This window comes from Ostrinia furnacalis, unplaced genomic scaffold (assembly GCF_004193835.3).
Source record: "Ostrinia furnacalis isolate ACB-3 unplaced genomic scaffold, ASM419383v2 OfSCF2576, whole genome shotgun sequence".
In the NCBI taxonomy this organism is placed as follows: Eukaryota; Metazoa; Arthropoda; class Insecta; order Lepidoptera; family Crambidae; genus Ostrinia; species Ostrinia furnacalis.
In genome coordinates, this window is record NW_021132815.1 from 643,606 (window position 1) to 661,733 (window position 18,128).

The 18,128-nt window shown below is 36.3% G+C and overlaps 1 protein-coding gene across 2 annotated transcripts in view; it reads left to right on the plus strand.

The window, feature by feature from the left end:
- Window positions 1-17,871, plus strand: part of LOC114355930 (uncharacterized) — a 121,941-nt gene extending 104,070 nt beyond the window's left edge. Inside the window, exon 2 of one of the 2 annotated variants that reach the window (XM_028308979.1) lies at window positions 16,663-17,871. In XM_028308979.1, the coding sequence (XP_028164780.1) occupies window positions 16,663-16,720 (58 nt within the window). In that variant the 3' untranslated portion in view covers window positions 16,721-17,871. The remainder of the gene's footprint in view (window positions 1-16,662) is intronic. The other variant, XM_028308980.1, reaches the window with a different exon arrangement.
- The last annotated feature ends 257 nt before the right edge of the window (window positions 17,872-18,128 follow it).

The following is an 18,128-nucleotide window of genomic DNA, read 5'->3' on the forward strand; positions in this document are numbered from 1 at the left end:
TTACAGCCAATGTTTCCTTATTTACGGGCACTAGTCACTTTTCCTCAGGCTAGTATCCCTCTGCGAGTGAGAAAGAAAATGGGAAAAGTCGATTGGAGTGGTGGAAAAAATACCACTGCTTTAAGGCGCTTATAAGCACTTAAAAGACCCTCTTAATACCCGCCCAAAACATCAACATAGAGCCCTTTTAGACAAAAATAGTAAAGTAACTTAGGTATAAATAGGTACAGAGCAACCTTATCTCTTCTAAAAACTTCCAGGCTCAACTAGCTCACAACTGTTCTGTAAAAAGTAAAAACTTTGTCCTCAGTCTCTGAAAAGAAAAGAAGAATGGTGACATTACTGTACGTACACACTACACAGGCTTTTGTGTCGAATCACTTGTTATTCAAATTGCACTTTGAATTTTTTGTAGACCGTAAAAATTGGCGCGACGAAATTCCAATCTTTCTATGTGTGTGTGTGTGTGTGTGTGTGTGTGTGTATGTGTGTGTGAGAGAGAGAGAGAGGTTTTCACCATGTGTGCGTGTGTGTAGAGTCGTAAACAGTCATTCCTTCGCTCCCCTCGTAAAGAGCAGTACTAGGGAAATTAAAAGGAAAAAATATCATTTTTTTACATGCCTTAAGTAATTCGATTTGTGTATTACGTTCCAATGATTCACGTTTAATCTTCTTCACGTTCCAGATACTTTTTCTGGGAATAATATTCTATCAGAATCCTCACAAATACATTAATTCTGATGGTATATTCCTTAAAAATATATTATCAGTAATAAAGTAAGTCGGTACACGTGTAGGCCGTTGGGCTTATTTTTAGTGACCACCCACACAGACCCATATAATCCCTTGGAGTTTTTCGACAAAGTACTTATCAGAGATGATGATATCATTCATTTAATTAGAAATTAATTTATGTGGGTGTTACGATTTGTTTTCTTCAAATTAAATAATATTATTAGATTTAGTGTTGGTATTACGCCTTGTTTATTTAAAATGAAATAATGTTATTACTCGTACATTTGGAAATCACACAGTACCTAATCTATTTGCCTAAGACTGTTAAGACTTTTAAATGCTTTTTTTAATCATTATTAGCTCAGAACATTAATCCACAACTAGACATAATACTTTCATAATTTCCACGTGGCGTGCTCCATACGTGCGACATTAGAACAGCCCTCTAACTCTAGGTGATTTAAATGTACCTTAACCACACTTAAATTCTACTAGCAGGCGATATGAATGTACCTTAGCCACACCTTAACTCTACTAGCTCTCTGGCGCTACTTGGGCTCTGTCGAATATTTTCACACTTGTCATAAGATTTGAAAACCAATGTCAATTTTCATATGCTGTGCCTCATAGAGGGTTAAGCCTCTCCGATCCCAATATTCCTCGAACCTCGCCATTCGTTTCCAACTGCCAGCAACTTTGCGTATCCACCTCGCTGGAGAGTCAACCTTGCAGCGTTTGCCAAGATGCGCTGCCAAGTCAGGCCAGGACGTCTACTCTAAAAAACTTCGATATATCGGCTCTACTAATTCTGATATGATGAGTGAGAAAAAGACAAAAGTGTAACATTATCGACCGCGTATGGTGCATTCGTCTTCGTTCTTCGTTTCAGCCAAATGACGTCCACTGCTGGACAAAGGCCTCCTCCAAGGTTTTCCACAATGAACGGTTCTGCGCTGCCCGCATCCAGGCTCTTCCCATGCATGGTGCATTATCAAAAGAATTTTTATTGGAATTATACCCCCTTAATCTAAAAGCACTATAGTAATAAAATGAAATGCCATTGATATCTAATATTGGCTCTATCGGAACAACTGGGTAGGTACATAAAGTAACGTACCCTGCGAAGTTCGGAATTGATCCCAGCTACCTGAAATTCTAGTCTGATTCCATCTCCCTTATTTGACCACAGAGAGACGTGTAGACTTAGGGTGCGAAATAGGTACATAAATTAAGTCGAATTCTAGATGTAATAGTAGACCCTCAGGTGCGATGTTTGTGTGCGCTCGCCTGATTCGTTTACTACAGACAATATCTTGGGTAAGGCCGATGAATAGTCGTGATTAATCCTGAACGTGGGCAAGGGGACCAATAGATCGTAGTCATAGCACGAACAGAACAGACAGTCCATGTAAAAAATCTATAAGAAGTTTCGTGATAAATATTTCATAATTTTCACATTTCGATTTTTCATCAAATGTTAGATCTTAGCTCAACGCTATCTCTTCTAAACGTGGCATGTTTATTTTTCCCGCATATACCCGTATGATAGTAACTATAGTAGGTATGCGATTGAACTCGAGTGACATAATAACCTAACTTGCGAAATGACTGTGAGGCTTTTTAAACTATTTCAGTCTTTCTCTGTTTATTTGAAAAGTGGTGGTGGTGGTTTCAGCCAGTTGCAAGGAAGGATCATTCCTTCTCTCCCAAGGATCATTTCAACAGCAGGTACATCCAGTTGTAAGACTCTATCTATTGCTCTGTCTTAACTAGCTGAGCTGTGCCCCCATGCGTCACACGCGGTCACATGGCAATTGAGCCAATTGACTGGCACAGCTGAGGGCAGCGCGGGAACAGCTGGATCAGCATCGTAAATGGATAAATGCAGCCGCTGAATCGTGCCTAGTTTGCGGACACTTCAGCTTCAGTCAGTTTTAGACTTGATAGACATCACACATATGCCAAAATGCAAGGCTTTTTGCAAGCTCGATCAAGCTACCATTGCATTAACTGAAAACTTCAATACAGATACAAACGCCTCGATTAGTCGCTAATTAGATCCTTACAGACAAACAAGATACTCTCAGTAATAATGATATCAATATTACTGTCATTTCTTCCTTCCGTAATGGCATTCTCCTCATATTACAAATCATCTTGTCACACAATAACCGCAATTCCTTCATTACAAAAAAATAGTGTTCTAGTAATAGTATAGCAGCTTGTCTGTTGATTCCGTAAAACAAAAAAATAAATTTAAAAAAATCCACTTCTGCTAGTCATGCCAATACAAAAAGAATTTATCAATTGCCCTCTAGTGACCTTTTGCTTCATTAAAAAACAAATGAAACAAAATAAAATCGAATTTCAAACATTCATTTGTTACATTCGTTCGACATCGGCGTTACGACGTGAGCAATGTCCACTGTGCGCGCGGTTAATTCAATTAAATCTTTATTATATTGGCTTAACTGCCAATCGGGTTCGCTCGGAGAAAACGAGGGGTTTCCAGTTAAAATATTAGGTTATAATCCTGTTAAGTATTTTTAATTTATTCCAAATGTTGCAGGGTGAACAGATGACAGACGTAACTGAACCAATAAATATTTATTTTTGCCAAAAAAATTTAAGGGTCTTAAATCAATGTTAGTCGAAGTACCTACCTAAAAATTCCTAAAGTTGAAACTACAAGCCCGTAAATTTTTTCTAGAATTCTCTAATAGGCTATTAGGCTCGTTTTACCGAGTATGCCAGAAGCTGCCTCTGCTTTCATTCGTGAGAGGCCCGTATTGAAATGGCACTCAAATATGGATCCACGCTCTATTTCAAATAATGAAATTCAGTCAATCAGAGGCCTGAATAGATTCAAGTTCTTGAGTTTGAATCGATGAACGCGCTCTCATATTGTTTGTTGTATGGTGTATATTTGTTTGTCTACATAATTATATCTCTGTACTCTACATTTAGGCTTGAACCGCTCGCTGCTAAATTCCCAGTATTGTATGCGATTGCAAAACCGTTAATCCAACACGTCTAAGGCTATCTAATATCACAATTAACTGTTAAGTGCAGCTGAACGCGACCTATGGCTTATTATGACATTAGCGTGAAATGCCACCAGCCGCCTTCTAAATTACCTATACATCTGCGAAATTCATTGTGCAACTTCATAGGTCTCTAATTGACTATTTCATTTGCCGATTGCTCTTGCACTAACTCCTATTTAAGTGGGATGCCTGGAAAGAAGAAAAGAGAAGACAATTTAAAGAAAGAAGATACTTAAGTAAACAAAATCAATACTAAGATCCGGCTGACTTGAATACAAAACGAACTTAGTTTCATAATATTAAATTCGGAAATAAATAAAATAGGTTAAGTCAGAAATGGCAAAAGTTTTCCAAGAATTCATGTGTCTTCATGTGTCTCACTTTAGTGTTAGAATAATTATGACATTCAGATAAAATCAATGTCAGAAAAAAAATTTTACTTAGACCATGTGAAATTCGTACCTACCCCTATGTAAACCCTGTAAAACTTTTAATTTATGAGACTAACTTTGGGAAGGAAAAACAACGAGAGAGTCGCCTGTCTGAGGGTATATAAAAATTTATACGGAAAATCTGCTACTCTAAAGTTTGTCCTGCCTTTGATTTAATGTTCGCTCTCCGTTATACATTTTCTCTTCATAAACCATTCATAAATGTATGACTGCGTTATAATTTGCAATAAATCTAAAGCCATAAGCATACAACTATAATAAATTATTAAATAAAAACCGTTGCACGGCAATAACATTAAAGCATTTACGACTTTATTTATGTATTAAAAGTTAATTAAGAAACTAAATATTGACTCTGGAGATTTATTTCACAATGGCCTTTTGATTCCATTGTTTTCACAAAATAGACGATTGTTTGTATTTGAGAAATCAAAGCGTCGAGTTACCAATCAAATGGGTAATTCATTAGCCCTGGTTTATTTCTCGATGTTTCTTGATTAGCAATTAATTTATGGTTCAATTGATATTGATTACACGTATTAATGACAAGAGTAGGGGTTGGTGACAAATGTATTCTACTCTGCCGTCACCACACGGCGACTTAGGGACTACACATCAAACAGAGAATGGGCAGCAGCGCTCTCTGAAAAACATCAATCTTTTAAACTGCGATCTCCAACCCGCCTGCCAAGCGTGGAGATTATGGCAAAACCCTCCACTATAGTGGAGGAGGCTCATAGTCCAGCAGTGGACTGTAAAGGGCTGTTGATGATTAATGACAAGATTGAATGACGCAGTAACCTGAGATAATAATATCTACTTTTAAGAGATTTTTCTAATGTTCTGGTAATCTAGGCATGCTTTTACTTAGGGGGTGAACCGGGCAACAGTACTTGATAGATTCGCACCATGCTGTGTGAACCGTCCCTTATTCATTTTCACGCAATCCAAAAAGCTTTTAAGCTTCTGATAATGTTGATAAAGGCAAACAAAAACATGAATTAAGTACTGCTCAAAGCACTTCGTTCAAGAAGATTAAATATATTAATATCTCATTTGCATCTGTTACAACAATTTCCATTTAAATTATGTTGAATTGTAAACTAAATACGCAACCAAAATGCAAATAACTGCTATTTGCATTTACTTCATCAATCATTATACACGTAAAATGGATAGTAAATATTCGCTTTAATTGTAAAATGATGATTTAAATTAATAAATTACATAATTAGTCGGCTTGGCGCTAATGAGCTCCATCCAGGTCCGTGTACTAAATTAATTTCATGGCAATAATGCATTTTATGTTTTCGTCTTCACGCAATAGTCCAGTCAATAAAGCATTATAGATGGAAAACTGTAGAACACAATTTCTGACCTCGGGACTTTATTTAGCCTAGTTAGGAGGTGAACATAGCAAAAGTCCCCGCCCTTAGCCCTTGAGCCGGCGGGGAGAGGGGGGTTTAAAGGTACCAGTTTTCGGTTTTTCGCTTAATCCTCGGAAGCTATGCGTCCTAGTGACATGACTACTATGAACCAAATAAAGCTTATTCAATTTGCTACAGGCGAGACCGTTAAGTTTTTCTATATCTTGTATAGTTTTTGCGGCATCTGCTCTAGAAGGTCTGTAAAATTGGAAATTTTATTTTTGTCTCATATGTTCCTATCAGGAGAAAATCGACTAAATCAACATTGAGCAAACACTATAGACATGCGGGAGCATGTTAAGCCTAGTTCCAGGGAGGGGACTGCACCGTGCGTATATTTAGACGAACCAATTGTAGCCACTTTTGACTCCTCATCATTCAAAAACTACTGTGCATTAACACTTCAAATTTGGCTCATATGTTGAGACTTGCAAGATATACATCAGCTTCAAATTTCATAAATATGCCTTAAACGGTTCTTTAGGTATTGACGTCCAAAAATCTACATGTCTGACCTATAGACCAAATTCTGACCACTTCCAGATGACCTCGAAGGTTTAAATTTTGCATCCAGAAAGGTAGTTATGTAAATACAAAGGAACAAATAAAAAACCAGTAAATTTTAACATTTCACAGGTGATAGATATATTTTAGTGTTCTAAATGTCGATTTTTGAACGTCAATACCTAAATAACCATTTGAGGTATATTTATGAAATTTGAAGCTGATGTATATCTTGTAAGTCTCAACACATGAGCCAAATTTGAAGTGGTAATGCACAGTAGTTTTTGAATGATGAGGAGTCAAAAGTGGCTACAATTGGTTCGTCTAAATATACGCACGGTGCAGTCCCCTCCCTGGAACTAGGCTTAACATGCTCCCGCATGTCTATAGTGTTTGCTCAATGTTGATTTAGTCGATTTTCTCCTGATAGGAACATATAAGACAAAAATAAAATTTCCAATTTTACAGACCTTCTAGAGCAGATGCCGCAAAAACTATACAAGATACAGAAAAACTTGACAGTCTCGCCTGTAGCAAATTGAATAAGCTTTATTTGGTTCCTAGTAGTCATGTCACTAGGACACATAGTTTCCGAGGATTAAGCGAAAAACCGAAAAGTGGTACCTTTAAACACCCCTCTCCCCGCCGGCTCAAGAGCTAAGGGCGGGGACTTTTGCTATGTTCACCTCCTAACAAGGCTAAATAAAGTCCCGAGGTCAGAAATTGTGTTCCACGGATTTCTCTCTACACCGTCGTTAAGGCATTCATTGACTGGACTACAAGCTTTGTTGTGACGAAATAGTCTCTATTATAATCATTACTCCACTAATAAGATTTAAAATAAACTATGATAAAGAAAATATCGTAACCAAATGATTGCTAAGGCGGGCGAGACCATTTATTATGGCTCGCACTGTCAAAAAGTTATTAGAACTTGTAGAGCCAAGATTCGAACAATGAATAAAAAGCATATTTTTCGCTTTACTCTCATGAGACGGTAGCGCATCATGCCCTAGGATCTAAGCATTTTGATACCGCGTGTTTGGCTATTACTTGTAGCACGGTAATACTATCATACAGTATTGTAACTTCATATAAACGGACGAAACGCGAGCTTTCCTTCGAAATTCAAATCTCGGTATGCGCTCGACATGCAAAAGTCGGGGGTGTCGCGAATGTGCCACAGTAATAAACGGACGATGCGTTGTTTTTTAAACAGTAAGCGTTCTTTTTTTTGTAATAATAATTACAAGTACCTATTTATACAGGGTGTTAGGTAAATGGGTTTATAAGCCGACACTAGCCCATGTTAACATAAAATGTTATGGTAACATTAATGTTATGGTGAAGTCAGTGATATCATCATTTTTTTTTTAAATTTTCATACAAAATAAAATTTATAAAATCAGATTTGTATGAAAATTACAATTATTAAAATCATGATAATATTATCAATTTTCTGATTTCACCATACCATTTATAATTATGCACATGTTAACATGGTCTAGTGTCGGCTTATAAACCCAATGCCTAACGCCCTGTATAATAACCAAGCATTTTGTACGCCTCAGTCGAGGCGCATACATTTTACGGTCGCAATAAGATTTGTTAAATCTTAACACAATTATATTTTTTTTTAATTAAATCGACTAATCACAAAACAACATGCATTTTTATCCTATTTCATTCACGAAGTATTTTGTCAAAATAAAATAAAAAATTACAATCACAAAATACATTTACAAAACTAGATAGAAATTCTAAGTAGGCAGATGTAATTAAAATAGGGTCTGCAGGGTGGGCAGCCCTATCGCATGTTGTCATACGGTGACGTACCGCGCGGCTGTTGACATTTGTTTAAAAAATATGGCCGAGTTGGAATACTGTATAGATAGTATTACCGTGCTTGTAGGGTTTCGCTGTTTTCCTTGTGACATATACAGGGTAACTTTTAAATCTTTGGCATCCTTTTAAACTAAGACTATACTCATAGTACCTGCATAATAAATGTAGTACATTCCCTGAATATGAGACAAATCCAATGAGTCAACAAAATTTAAAACCTTGTACAGCACAATCATCAAACTTATAAGTTATTTAACATTGTGACATATTAATTGAGAAAAAAAAACTCATTGGATTTGTCTCATATTCAGGGAATGTACCATGTATCATGAGTAGAGTATTAGTTTAAAAGGATGCCAATGATTTTAAGTCACCCTGTATATGATCTGTTGAAAACTATTGACAAACACGTAAAGAACATTAGTGTCATTTTTCAGCACCCTGTTGTCGTTCATGTTGAGACTCATATTAATATATCGCACTTCTGTAATTGTTCTTTAATAGCAAGTTGTCCGTTAATTACGACATTCAATCTCCATTTAAAAGCAAATCATTTTCTTTGGCTTGACGTTACCATTTTACAGCAGACTTTTTCATAAACAATTTTAATTGTAATTTACGTTCTTTCCATGCATAAGGTCATGCGCTAACTATGGAATTGTTAAAAGCAAAAATATGTTACCATAACCATTAGCATTGTTTACCGATTGGTTGATAGCAGTATTTTGTCGTAAATTTTCTAGATAGGATTGAAAACATACTTAAAACATTTACGTGGGGGTAACTTGTTTTAGTAAAAACTAAATATCGCATTAAGTATGTTATAATTTGAGGTTTTTCCGGCGCCAGAGTTGCGTGGGCCTTATGTCAAACGAAACCACGACAAACGTATCGATAATTTAAACGAAAAAGTTATATCGTGGCACGCATCCTAGCCCTAGAAAAAGTTTACTCGCCTCTTCAACAATATACTTAAAATCCTAATAGGTCCCTATTGTCACCACATCGCTGCAAGTCTGGATGCGTTTTCGCATCGCCTTATGCAGAAACAATGTGTTGTGCGTGCCTGCCACACGCATCCGCGGTGATGAAATAAATCAAACGCCGTCGTTAGAGCATTCCTTCGTTTTTGTGGTGATTTCTAACACGTCACACGAATGCTACGAATAATTCTGGATCAGGGTTCCACTGGCAGCGAAGACCTTATTTTCGTGGTAAAATTTCGTACGAATGTCGCTTAAGCCCTTTTATCGGGATTTCTGAATTGCCCCATTTGCAGCAAAGTGCAAAGCTAAATTGTAACTTCGGTGTTTAACCTTGATGAAAATTTACAGGAATCATCAATCTTAACAGTCGTTATAAATTACCAGTTCGTTAAATATTTATTGATTTTCTGTGATTTTCAGTGGCTATGGAATTTACTCAGAGCCATCGTAAGATCGAAAAGAAACTGTCAGTGTAAAACTTTCTATCGATACGCAATTTTTAATTGGTACTTGCACCTACATTAGAACCATTTTGGTTTAACAGTCAGTTAATTTTATTCACTTTTCCCGCTTTGTCTGACACTCGGCGTGTTGGCTGAATGAAATGAGGGATATTTGCAAATGCTCGCGTGCACGCATTCGCTAAATAATTCATAACGAATAGTGGGTCAAGTTCGCCGCGTGCGCAGCGCGAGCGATGCTCTGTGCGTCGCGCCGCGCTCGGCTATCCAGTGGTGGAAAAAACTCTACTTGCTATATTCAGGGGTTCCGTAGGAAATACAAAAACATAAATTCAATTGAATATAGTTTTTGCAACATGTAACAAAGATTTTCTTACAAAGTTTTCCTCGAAGAATTAAAATTAGTATCCCGTAGAATTTAGTCCCTTACAGCATTTAGTATAAGTACTTAGTCTACTAGGTTTTTCTGTAGTACCAGTACAAAACCGAACTCTACAATTTTGTCCTAAGGGGCAAAAATGGCATTTTATGGCATTTTCTGTTTTGTTAAACTATCAGTTATCTTTTTCACAAACCTAACCTCACGTATATTTACGACTTATTTTGGATTTCCCAGCAGATCTCTAAAATTAATGAATAGTGTGCTCGGTCGCGTGGTTTTTCTGCGGGATACGTGTTCCCGTTTTTACTGCAGATTGTACGTTGTATATGGATCGTTACATATGTATCGTGTAGTAAATCTTATAATTACAAGATGGTAACGATGAGATAAATGTGTTCTTCTGATTTATGTGTTCAAACAATTTAATATCGGTTTTATTACATAATAATATGCTCTTATCTTCATCATCATCATCTCAGCTCTCAGTCTACTGCTGAACATAGGCCTCCCCCAATTCTTTCCATGTTGCCCGGTTGGTAGCGACCTGCGTCCAGCGCCTTCCTGCTACCTTTATGATGTCGTCGGTCCACCTTGTGGATGGACATCCCACGCTGCGTTTTCCGGTACGCTCCAGAACCTTGCTGCCCCATCGGCCGTCAGTTCTGCGTACTATGTGCCCTGCCCATTGCCACTTCAGCTTGCTAATCCGTTGGGCTATGTCAGCGACTTTAGTTCGTTTACCGATGCTCTTGTGCGTAAACGGAAATCCTATTAGTATATTAAATACGTTATCTACGTACCTGCGGCGGTTAGTTGAGTATAATTAATTAATATTAAACCTCATATGAGGAATGGCTAAGTAATTGAATTGATATCTGAACCACAGTGGAGGCGTGTACGGCAGGACCCATACACCTTGATACTCAGAGAATTATAATCTAGCGGACAGCAAAAGCCGTCTTCAGACCAGTTCAGTTTTGCTGAATTTCTGTCTGGATTATAGCATCTTTCACAACATTTCAATCTAACTACTTTTCTCAGAGTAGGTATCTTTTAAACAAATACAAAAGTAAATCAGTCGGTTAACTCGAACTACTTTTCCTTCAAGCTTTTCATGAGCCTTCCGGCTGTAAATGATCATTTATAATGGAAAAAAATTAACTATTTGTTAGGCTTACACTTTAAATGCATATTATTATGCTAACTGACGGAAAACCTTCTCTAGTTACTTGTATTGTGTGCTACACTCGCAAATACAAATTGGATTAACCTGGATTCCAAGCCTCGGCCGCTCGCATCAAATTAGAACGGTAATAAAATCACTTCTACCGTAATAAGTGATTATTTTATTACATTACCTCAACCGAAAGATAAATCTGACTGAATCTCATTAACCTCTTGCCCTTCAGAAATTAAATACGTAAATGCTTAGCTATTTTTATTCTGTACAACAGTGCGTAAAATCTATTTTTATATCTTGACAAACGCATCATAAGATGTCCATCAATATGATGGAGCGACGACGTAACGCAAGATGGCTGATAGCTTGTGCCTGTTGGAAGAGAACAGCCGAATATCAGCTCTGTAGCGATGAAGGCACGTGAAGCTAAACATTATGATATCTTACGTTGTTGTTACAGATACTTCTCTTCTTAGTCAATTCGCTTTTGGCAGAAGCGGTCGTGGTCACGTTGAGGTGTTTACGTCGGTTGTAGACAAGGATACAGCTCTCCACACAATCTTCAGCCATCTCTACTAACAGGGGGCAAACTGCCTGGTAGTTTTAGTTCGATACTGTTGACTGTAAATGTAGGAAACCCCATGTCCACCAGCAGTGGAGTAAGATAAGCTAATGATGGAAGAGATTGTTGGCGATAAACGTTGAAGTAAACGAAATGCTTTAATTAAAAAAGGAAATCTCTCTGCTTCAAATGAATTAAGATAAAGCATTAATTAAATGCCGCTACGCTGCAATCCATCAAGGAACGGATTAATAGAATTAAGAGGCATGATTAATCTGTTCTACGTCATGATTACGACGATTCATTTTGGTGGATTGTCTTTGCACGTGGCTTTACTCGTGAGAAAGAGGAACTAATTGTGATTTATTGACAAAATACTCGTCAATAATGTTAACATTAAAATTTTTATGTTCTGTTGAAAACTACATAGGTACATCCTTTTTACTACACGTGTACATTGTTATAACAACTGACGTCACAACTCACAACTTTGGTGACAGGCTTTATGAATCGTCATAAAAGGCTTTTGATATGACTTGGTTGGCTGAACATGACGTCTGAAGCAGTAGAAAGAAACACAGGTAGAAACCTAACTATCCAGATTAATTCAAGCCTGCAATCTAACTAAACTGGATCTTTACACTGAGAGACAGAAAGTTCGGCTCTACCTTCTTTAGTTTTGACACAAAGGTTTACTTAAACAAAACTGATTTGATTTGCTTCGACCAAGAATCGAACTCAAAAGTCAGACCCACTGCATTCACTGCATAGCACACCACGGGTCTTGATATAAATTTTTACCTATCATCATCATCATTTCAGCCATAGGACGTCCACTGCTGAAATAGACCTCCCCCAATGATTTCCACAATGGCCGGTTGGTGGTGGCTGTGGGTTACCTATATTGTCATGAAAAATTATTAAACAGACTAAAAAAATGTCCCTTTAATAAATGGGTAATATGAAATTCAGTCGCGAAATTAATACGCATCATCAATTTCAAGGATTAAAGGGCTTTATTAACGTTTCATAAAATTTGCTTCAGCAAATTGGCCCCAGGGCTGTGGGTGTCGTTTTATTACACTCTGGCAGATATATTTATCTATCTATGTTTTATCTGAGTACAGTTTGTTTTTAGCACAACGTTATTTCAGTAACTACCCACGTTAAATTGAAGAATAGAATTAACACCTTGTTTTCAATTCAGAAACTTATTGAAATATGTATGGGTAAGAGTAGGAGGAAGATATACCTCGATAAGAAATAAGTTAAATTTTATAAAAAAAAATAAAACCGACTCCAATAAACCTACACTAAAAAGCAGAATAATAATTACTAATTACCTACTTATTTATTAGGACGAATTATTAATATTTATGTAGGTATACCATGATTGATACTTTTGGAGTCGGTGCAGGCAAACTTTACATGTTTCATAATCTTGGCACCGACTCCAGAAGTATCAATCATGGTATACCTACATAAATATTAATAATTCGTCCTAATAAATAAGTAGGTAATTAGTAATTATTATTCTGCTTTTTAGTGTAGGTTTTTTGGAGTCGGTTTTATTTTTTTTTATAAAATTTAACTTATTTCTTGCTTTTTAGTTGACTAATTATTACCTTGATGTTACCACTGAAGGTAGGCAGTACATTGAGACCATATTCTTAATGTATATTATAAAAAAGTTCATCCCCAATTTTCCACCCTTGGGGGTGAAAATTTTCTTCAAATTCGCATGAAACCACCCTTTTGATAATACCTATTCAACAAAAAAATAATCGTTCAAATTGGTTCATAATCGGCGGAGATATTGCGTATAAAAAAGTTCATCCCCAATTTTCCACCCTTGGGGGTGAAATATTTTCTTCAAATTCGCATGAAACCACCCTTTTGATAATACCTATTCAACAAAATAGTAATCGTTCTAATTGGTTTATAATCGGCGGAGATATTGCGTATAAAAAAGTTCATCCCCAATTTTCCACCCTTGGGGGTTGTTTTTTTTATTATTAAATTTAAATGGGACCACCCTTGAGATATTACCTATACGCTGAAAAAAGATTTGTTTAAATCGGTTCATAATTGGCGGAGCTATCGCGTAACAAACATAGAAAAAAAAAAAAAAAAAAACATACGGGTCGAATTGAGAACCTCCTCCTTTTTTTGAAGTCGGTTGAAAATGAATCCAATGACTGTTGCATTATTAATTAAATCTATACAGGGTGTTAGGTAAATGGGTATATGAGCCGACACTAGCCCATGTTAACATGGTCATATAAATCGTATGATGAAGTCAGAAAATTGATAGCTTCATTTTAATTATTTTAATTTTCATACAAATCGGATTTTATAAAATTTATTTTGTATGAAAATTAAAAAAATAAAAATGATGATATCAAATTTCTGACTTCACTATACCATTTATATGACCATGTTAACATGGGCTAGTGTCGGCTCATATACCCATTTACCTAACACCCTGTATACAATATAATGAAATCATGACCGATTTATTACAGATATAAATGGTTGCTTTGAAATGCTACAAATAAGGGCCGGTCGTTACAAGGCTTTAGAAGTGAGGCCTGACATTTTTATTTGATTGATACCTATCTAGAGCTAGACACAAGTTCTCAAATGTTTTCAAAATGGCCCCTTAAATCTACAACTTTGAACTTACAAAAGACAGTAAGAAAATTCGAAAAAGCCGTGAAATCACAGCACAGTGGAGAAGCAAGATAAAGTGGTAAATGGAAACGGGCAGGGCACGTAAACGATGCGTGAAGCTGATGAGAAGGAAAGGTTCCAAGTGGTAATTCGTAATGACAAGCGCAGCGTGAAACCGTGGTGGAACGGTCTACGAAATGGCCATAAAGATTGCACGGAGGCTTTTACGGATCAAAAAGCGATCAGCCTATGGAGCTTATGAAGACATTCAAACAATGTTATTGAGACTGTGCCCCATACATTGTATTTGAAAGACGCTGAATATTCTGTGCAAATAAAAACCAGTCTTAGTTAATTTTACCAGAACGGCACGAAATATTTTGTCGTTGAATAACTAACATAAAAAAGTATAGCGCCGTGCCACACAATTTTATCGTACATTTATTTACGTTTCAAAACATTGGAAACATTCAATTACGGGGCCCAAATGTAAAATAATTACACTAATTAAAGCATTCAGGCGGAATACAAATAAAGCTAATGGAACAAATCAGACGAGTATATCGATCGATACTTTTTTGCTGATTCGATGCTCGCTTTTCATTTGATTTTATTTCTGTTGATGTTAATTGAAACAGTCGAGAGAAATAAAAATTAACACATTTTATTGTTAATTCTTTTCATACGATATATTACATGACATGAAGCATTGAATTATGTTAATTTGACCTTTATCCGCTTGAAGCAGAATTTTAAAAGATTTACTAAGTTACCTTAGTTTTTGTAGTATTTTATTGAGTAAAATATTCAATAAAATTAGCTACTTCTACTTTATGTACCTACCATCTATTCGTAATTTACTTGTATATTAACAGAAAGTTAAGCAACGAAACTATGTTGAGACTGTTTACTTTTGTGGACACTAAAAATCTCTCTAACAGCTTAAAGCTGCCGTGAAAATAAACGCAAAAAAAACCTAAGTGATTCATTGGATTCGAATCGTTCGTTTATACTTTACACCGGCTATCGGCAGACGGTTTTCTCGATTTGTTTTATATTTTTACTTATTGCCTTTTCCTTTATCTTCATTGAACTCGTTCCGGTGTTGGAAGAATCGTCGAAAAATTGCTATAATTGTCATTTAACAAACCGTTCTGTCTATGCAAGTCAATAACAATAAGAACTTACAATATTTCTTACGTCGTTACTAATTATTTATCCTTAGGATTTTTATTTATTTGCAAATAAACGCCGCCGTCTGTGAAATTACTAATCTTGAAAATTTTCGACGCATTAATGAAATATAAATTATAGCCTCGTCAAAGGTTTATGCGGGACTACATATTTTGAGTGGCTTGATCTTTATTGCAAGTACTTTTCTAAATATTTTTATGAAATTCGCGCTTACAAAATTTTGACGAATTCTAGAAAAGTATTAAGTAATGACTTCTTAAGTCTATAAAAGCAAGCAATATTATTTTCTACGAATATTTTTTACAAATACTTATGTACCGAAATAAGTATCTTTAATGGTTACCTTTTTCTTTTTAGGTAGCCTAAGCCGCTTACTTATCGTTATTTTTAATGAAATGTCTTTTCAGTATTGAAAAGTACTGACATTTGCTCTAAAAAAACATAGACATTTTTCGTGAAAACACTTATCGAAATAGGTAGACGTAGTTTTCTTCGAAGTGCCTTACCTTAATAACTTTTTTAATCAGCGTTAGGCGTTTAATTTGGTGCCCACTAACGAGCAGGTTATTTTTATTTTAACGAGTAACATAATGAACTACCTTACGGTATGAAAAATGTCCAATTAGGCCGGACGTTTGCACCTTTAGGTATTAGTTAAGTACTAAATTACATGCTATACGATAACTACCATATATTTTGAGTGGCGTGATCTTTATTACACGTACTTGGCTATTGATCAGCTTGATGGAAATAAAATTCAGACACTAGGTATGAGGAAAAGTCATGAGACTGAAATATTTATAGCAACTCGCTAGAATGGACATGATTAACAGTTCAATCTATATGGTTTGAAGTAGAAAACAATCATTCATAATCATACCATCTCATTTGGTACTCCTAAGTAGGTATTAATAAATTGAGAGATGTATGTCCGTTTTCACCATCATTCCCTAATTTTTAAGTGACCCCTATGAAAACAAAATTCCTATTATTTGTTACCATAGACGTAACTTAAAAATTAGAGATTGATAGGGAAAATAGGCAGTAGTCTCTTCACTATCACAGTCTCAAATAAGTGTAAAAATTACTCTATAAAGAATCTAGCTTTCTCTAGTCCCCTTTAACAAAAAGAAGATTCTCTATGAATTATCATGACACACGAACGAACTGAAGACTGAATAAAAAATCTGACCATAATTTTCTCTTTTTTCCAGCCAAAAGGGGTACAACAGCCCATGGAGTTGGACAACAGTGACCGCGACGGGCGACTGACCGCGGGCCCCGCGCGGGCCGGCGCCCGCGCACCCCCAGTAACGCGGGACGGGAGGGGGCGGGCGGGGGAGAGTGAGGGTGCCCAGTGGTTCCTAAACTGTAGGGTTGGACTTGATACCCCTTAATGATAATGCGCGGCAAACGTTAATCGGCAGATGTCGTTATTTTTTTAAATAGTTGAATTTACGTGATTGGTTGGCATAAGTATTCGGTTATTTTTAATCTATTTTGTTTTAAGGAAAGCGTAGGTGTTCCTATATCATAGATTGGAAACTTTTTGTTCTATCGATACCTAATTTTGTTACAATTGGGTATTAAGCCCTAAACTTTTGATTTGAATTAATCCAGTAGTAAGTAGCGTAAATTAGAAAAGACAAAATAGTACCTTTTTTTTTAATTAGTACCTACGCCATTTGGACTATTCAAATAAGCTCTTATGAATTTAGTTTGCAATTAAAATATTCAAATAAGAACAATCTAAGACCAGACAAAATGTAACAACGATACTTTTGGAAAATAATACGCTTACAAAAGTCAATTTAGTTATTTTAACAAATTATTTTCGTTAAATTTGCGTGCCATTAAATTAGAGAGGGGTAGGTTTGTAACAGTTTGGGAACCACTGTCGTAGGGACTTGATTTATAGAATCAATGTCATACCTTTCTCATGTTTGACAAGACCGCCTATAAGTCCGACAATCGAAACAACTGCTGACGGCTCTAATACACCGATTTCAATCTTACGCCATTGGAAACATAGTACATTTTAATATGCAATGAAGTCTTGTAGGTAGTGTATAAATTATCGCCGATCTCAAAAGTGACAGTTCTGAAATCGCAATGTTAAAATTAAATGATTGTATCTGTACATAATAACTTACAAGATTGAAATGTTTATTAATAAAGTACATAGATTGAAATTGATATCGTTAGTAAGACTAATGACAGCAAAGTAGTAACACTAGGTAATCAATTTGACTAGAAAGCAGTTATCTTTGGGAATGCAACGTCATCGGTAGTGTACGTTAGATTATATTACTTGCATTAGTGCTCCTTCTTTCATAGAGCAACGATTCTGTTACTAAACCGATGTCGATGTGTTCCAAAAAGACGCCACAAATTAGCTGTCCCAATTAATTTTACTTTCTCACCATAATAAACAACAAATCACAAAATTTAGTTTGTAGGTATTTTAAACTCACATAGCAATTTTAGTTCCACGTTAGGCCGCCTTCATGGCGCTAGCTGTCAAAATGGCCCTTTAGTTCCACCTTTCACCGCCTGGCAGACATTTGTGGCGCTGTCGTCGAACTACCCTCACTCTCACCCGCACCAGCCCGGAGTGAACGAATGATCCGTCCGAGAAGCGATCCCGCGTGCTGCGGCCTCTCACGCCATAGCGCGTGAA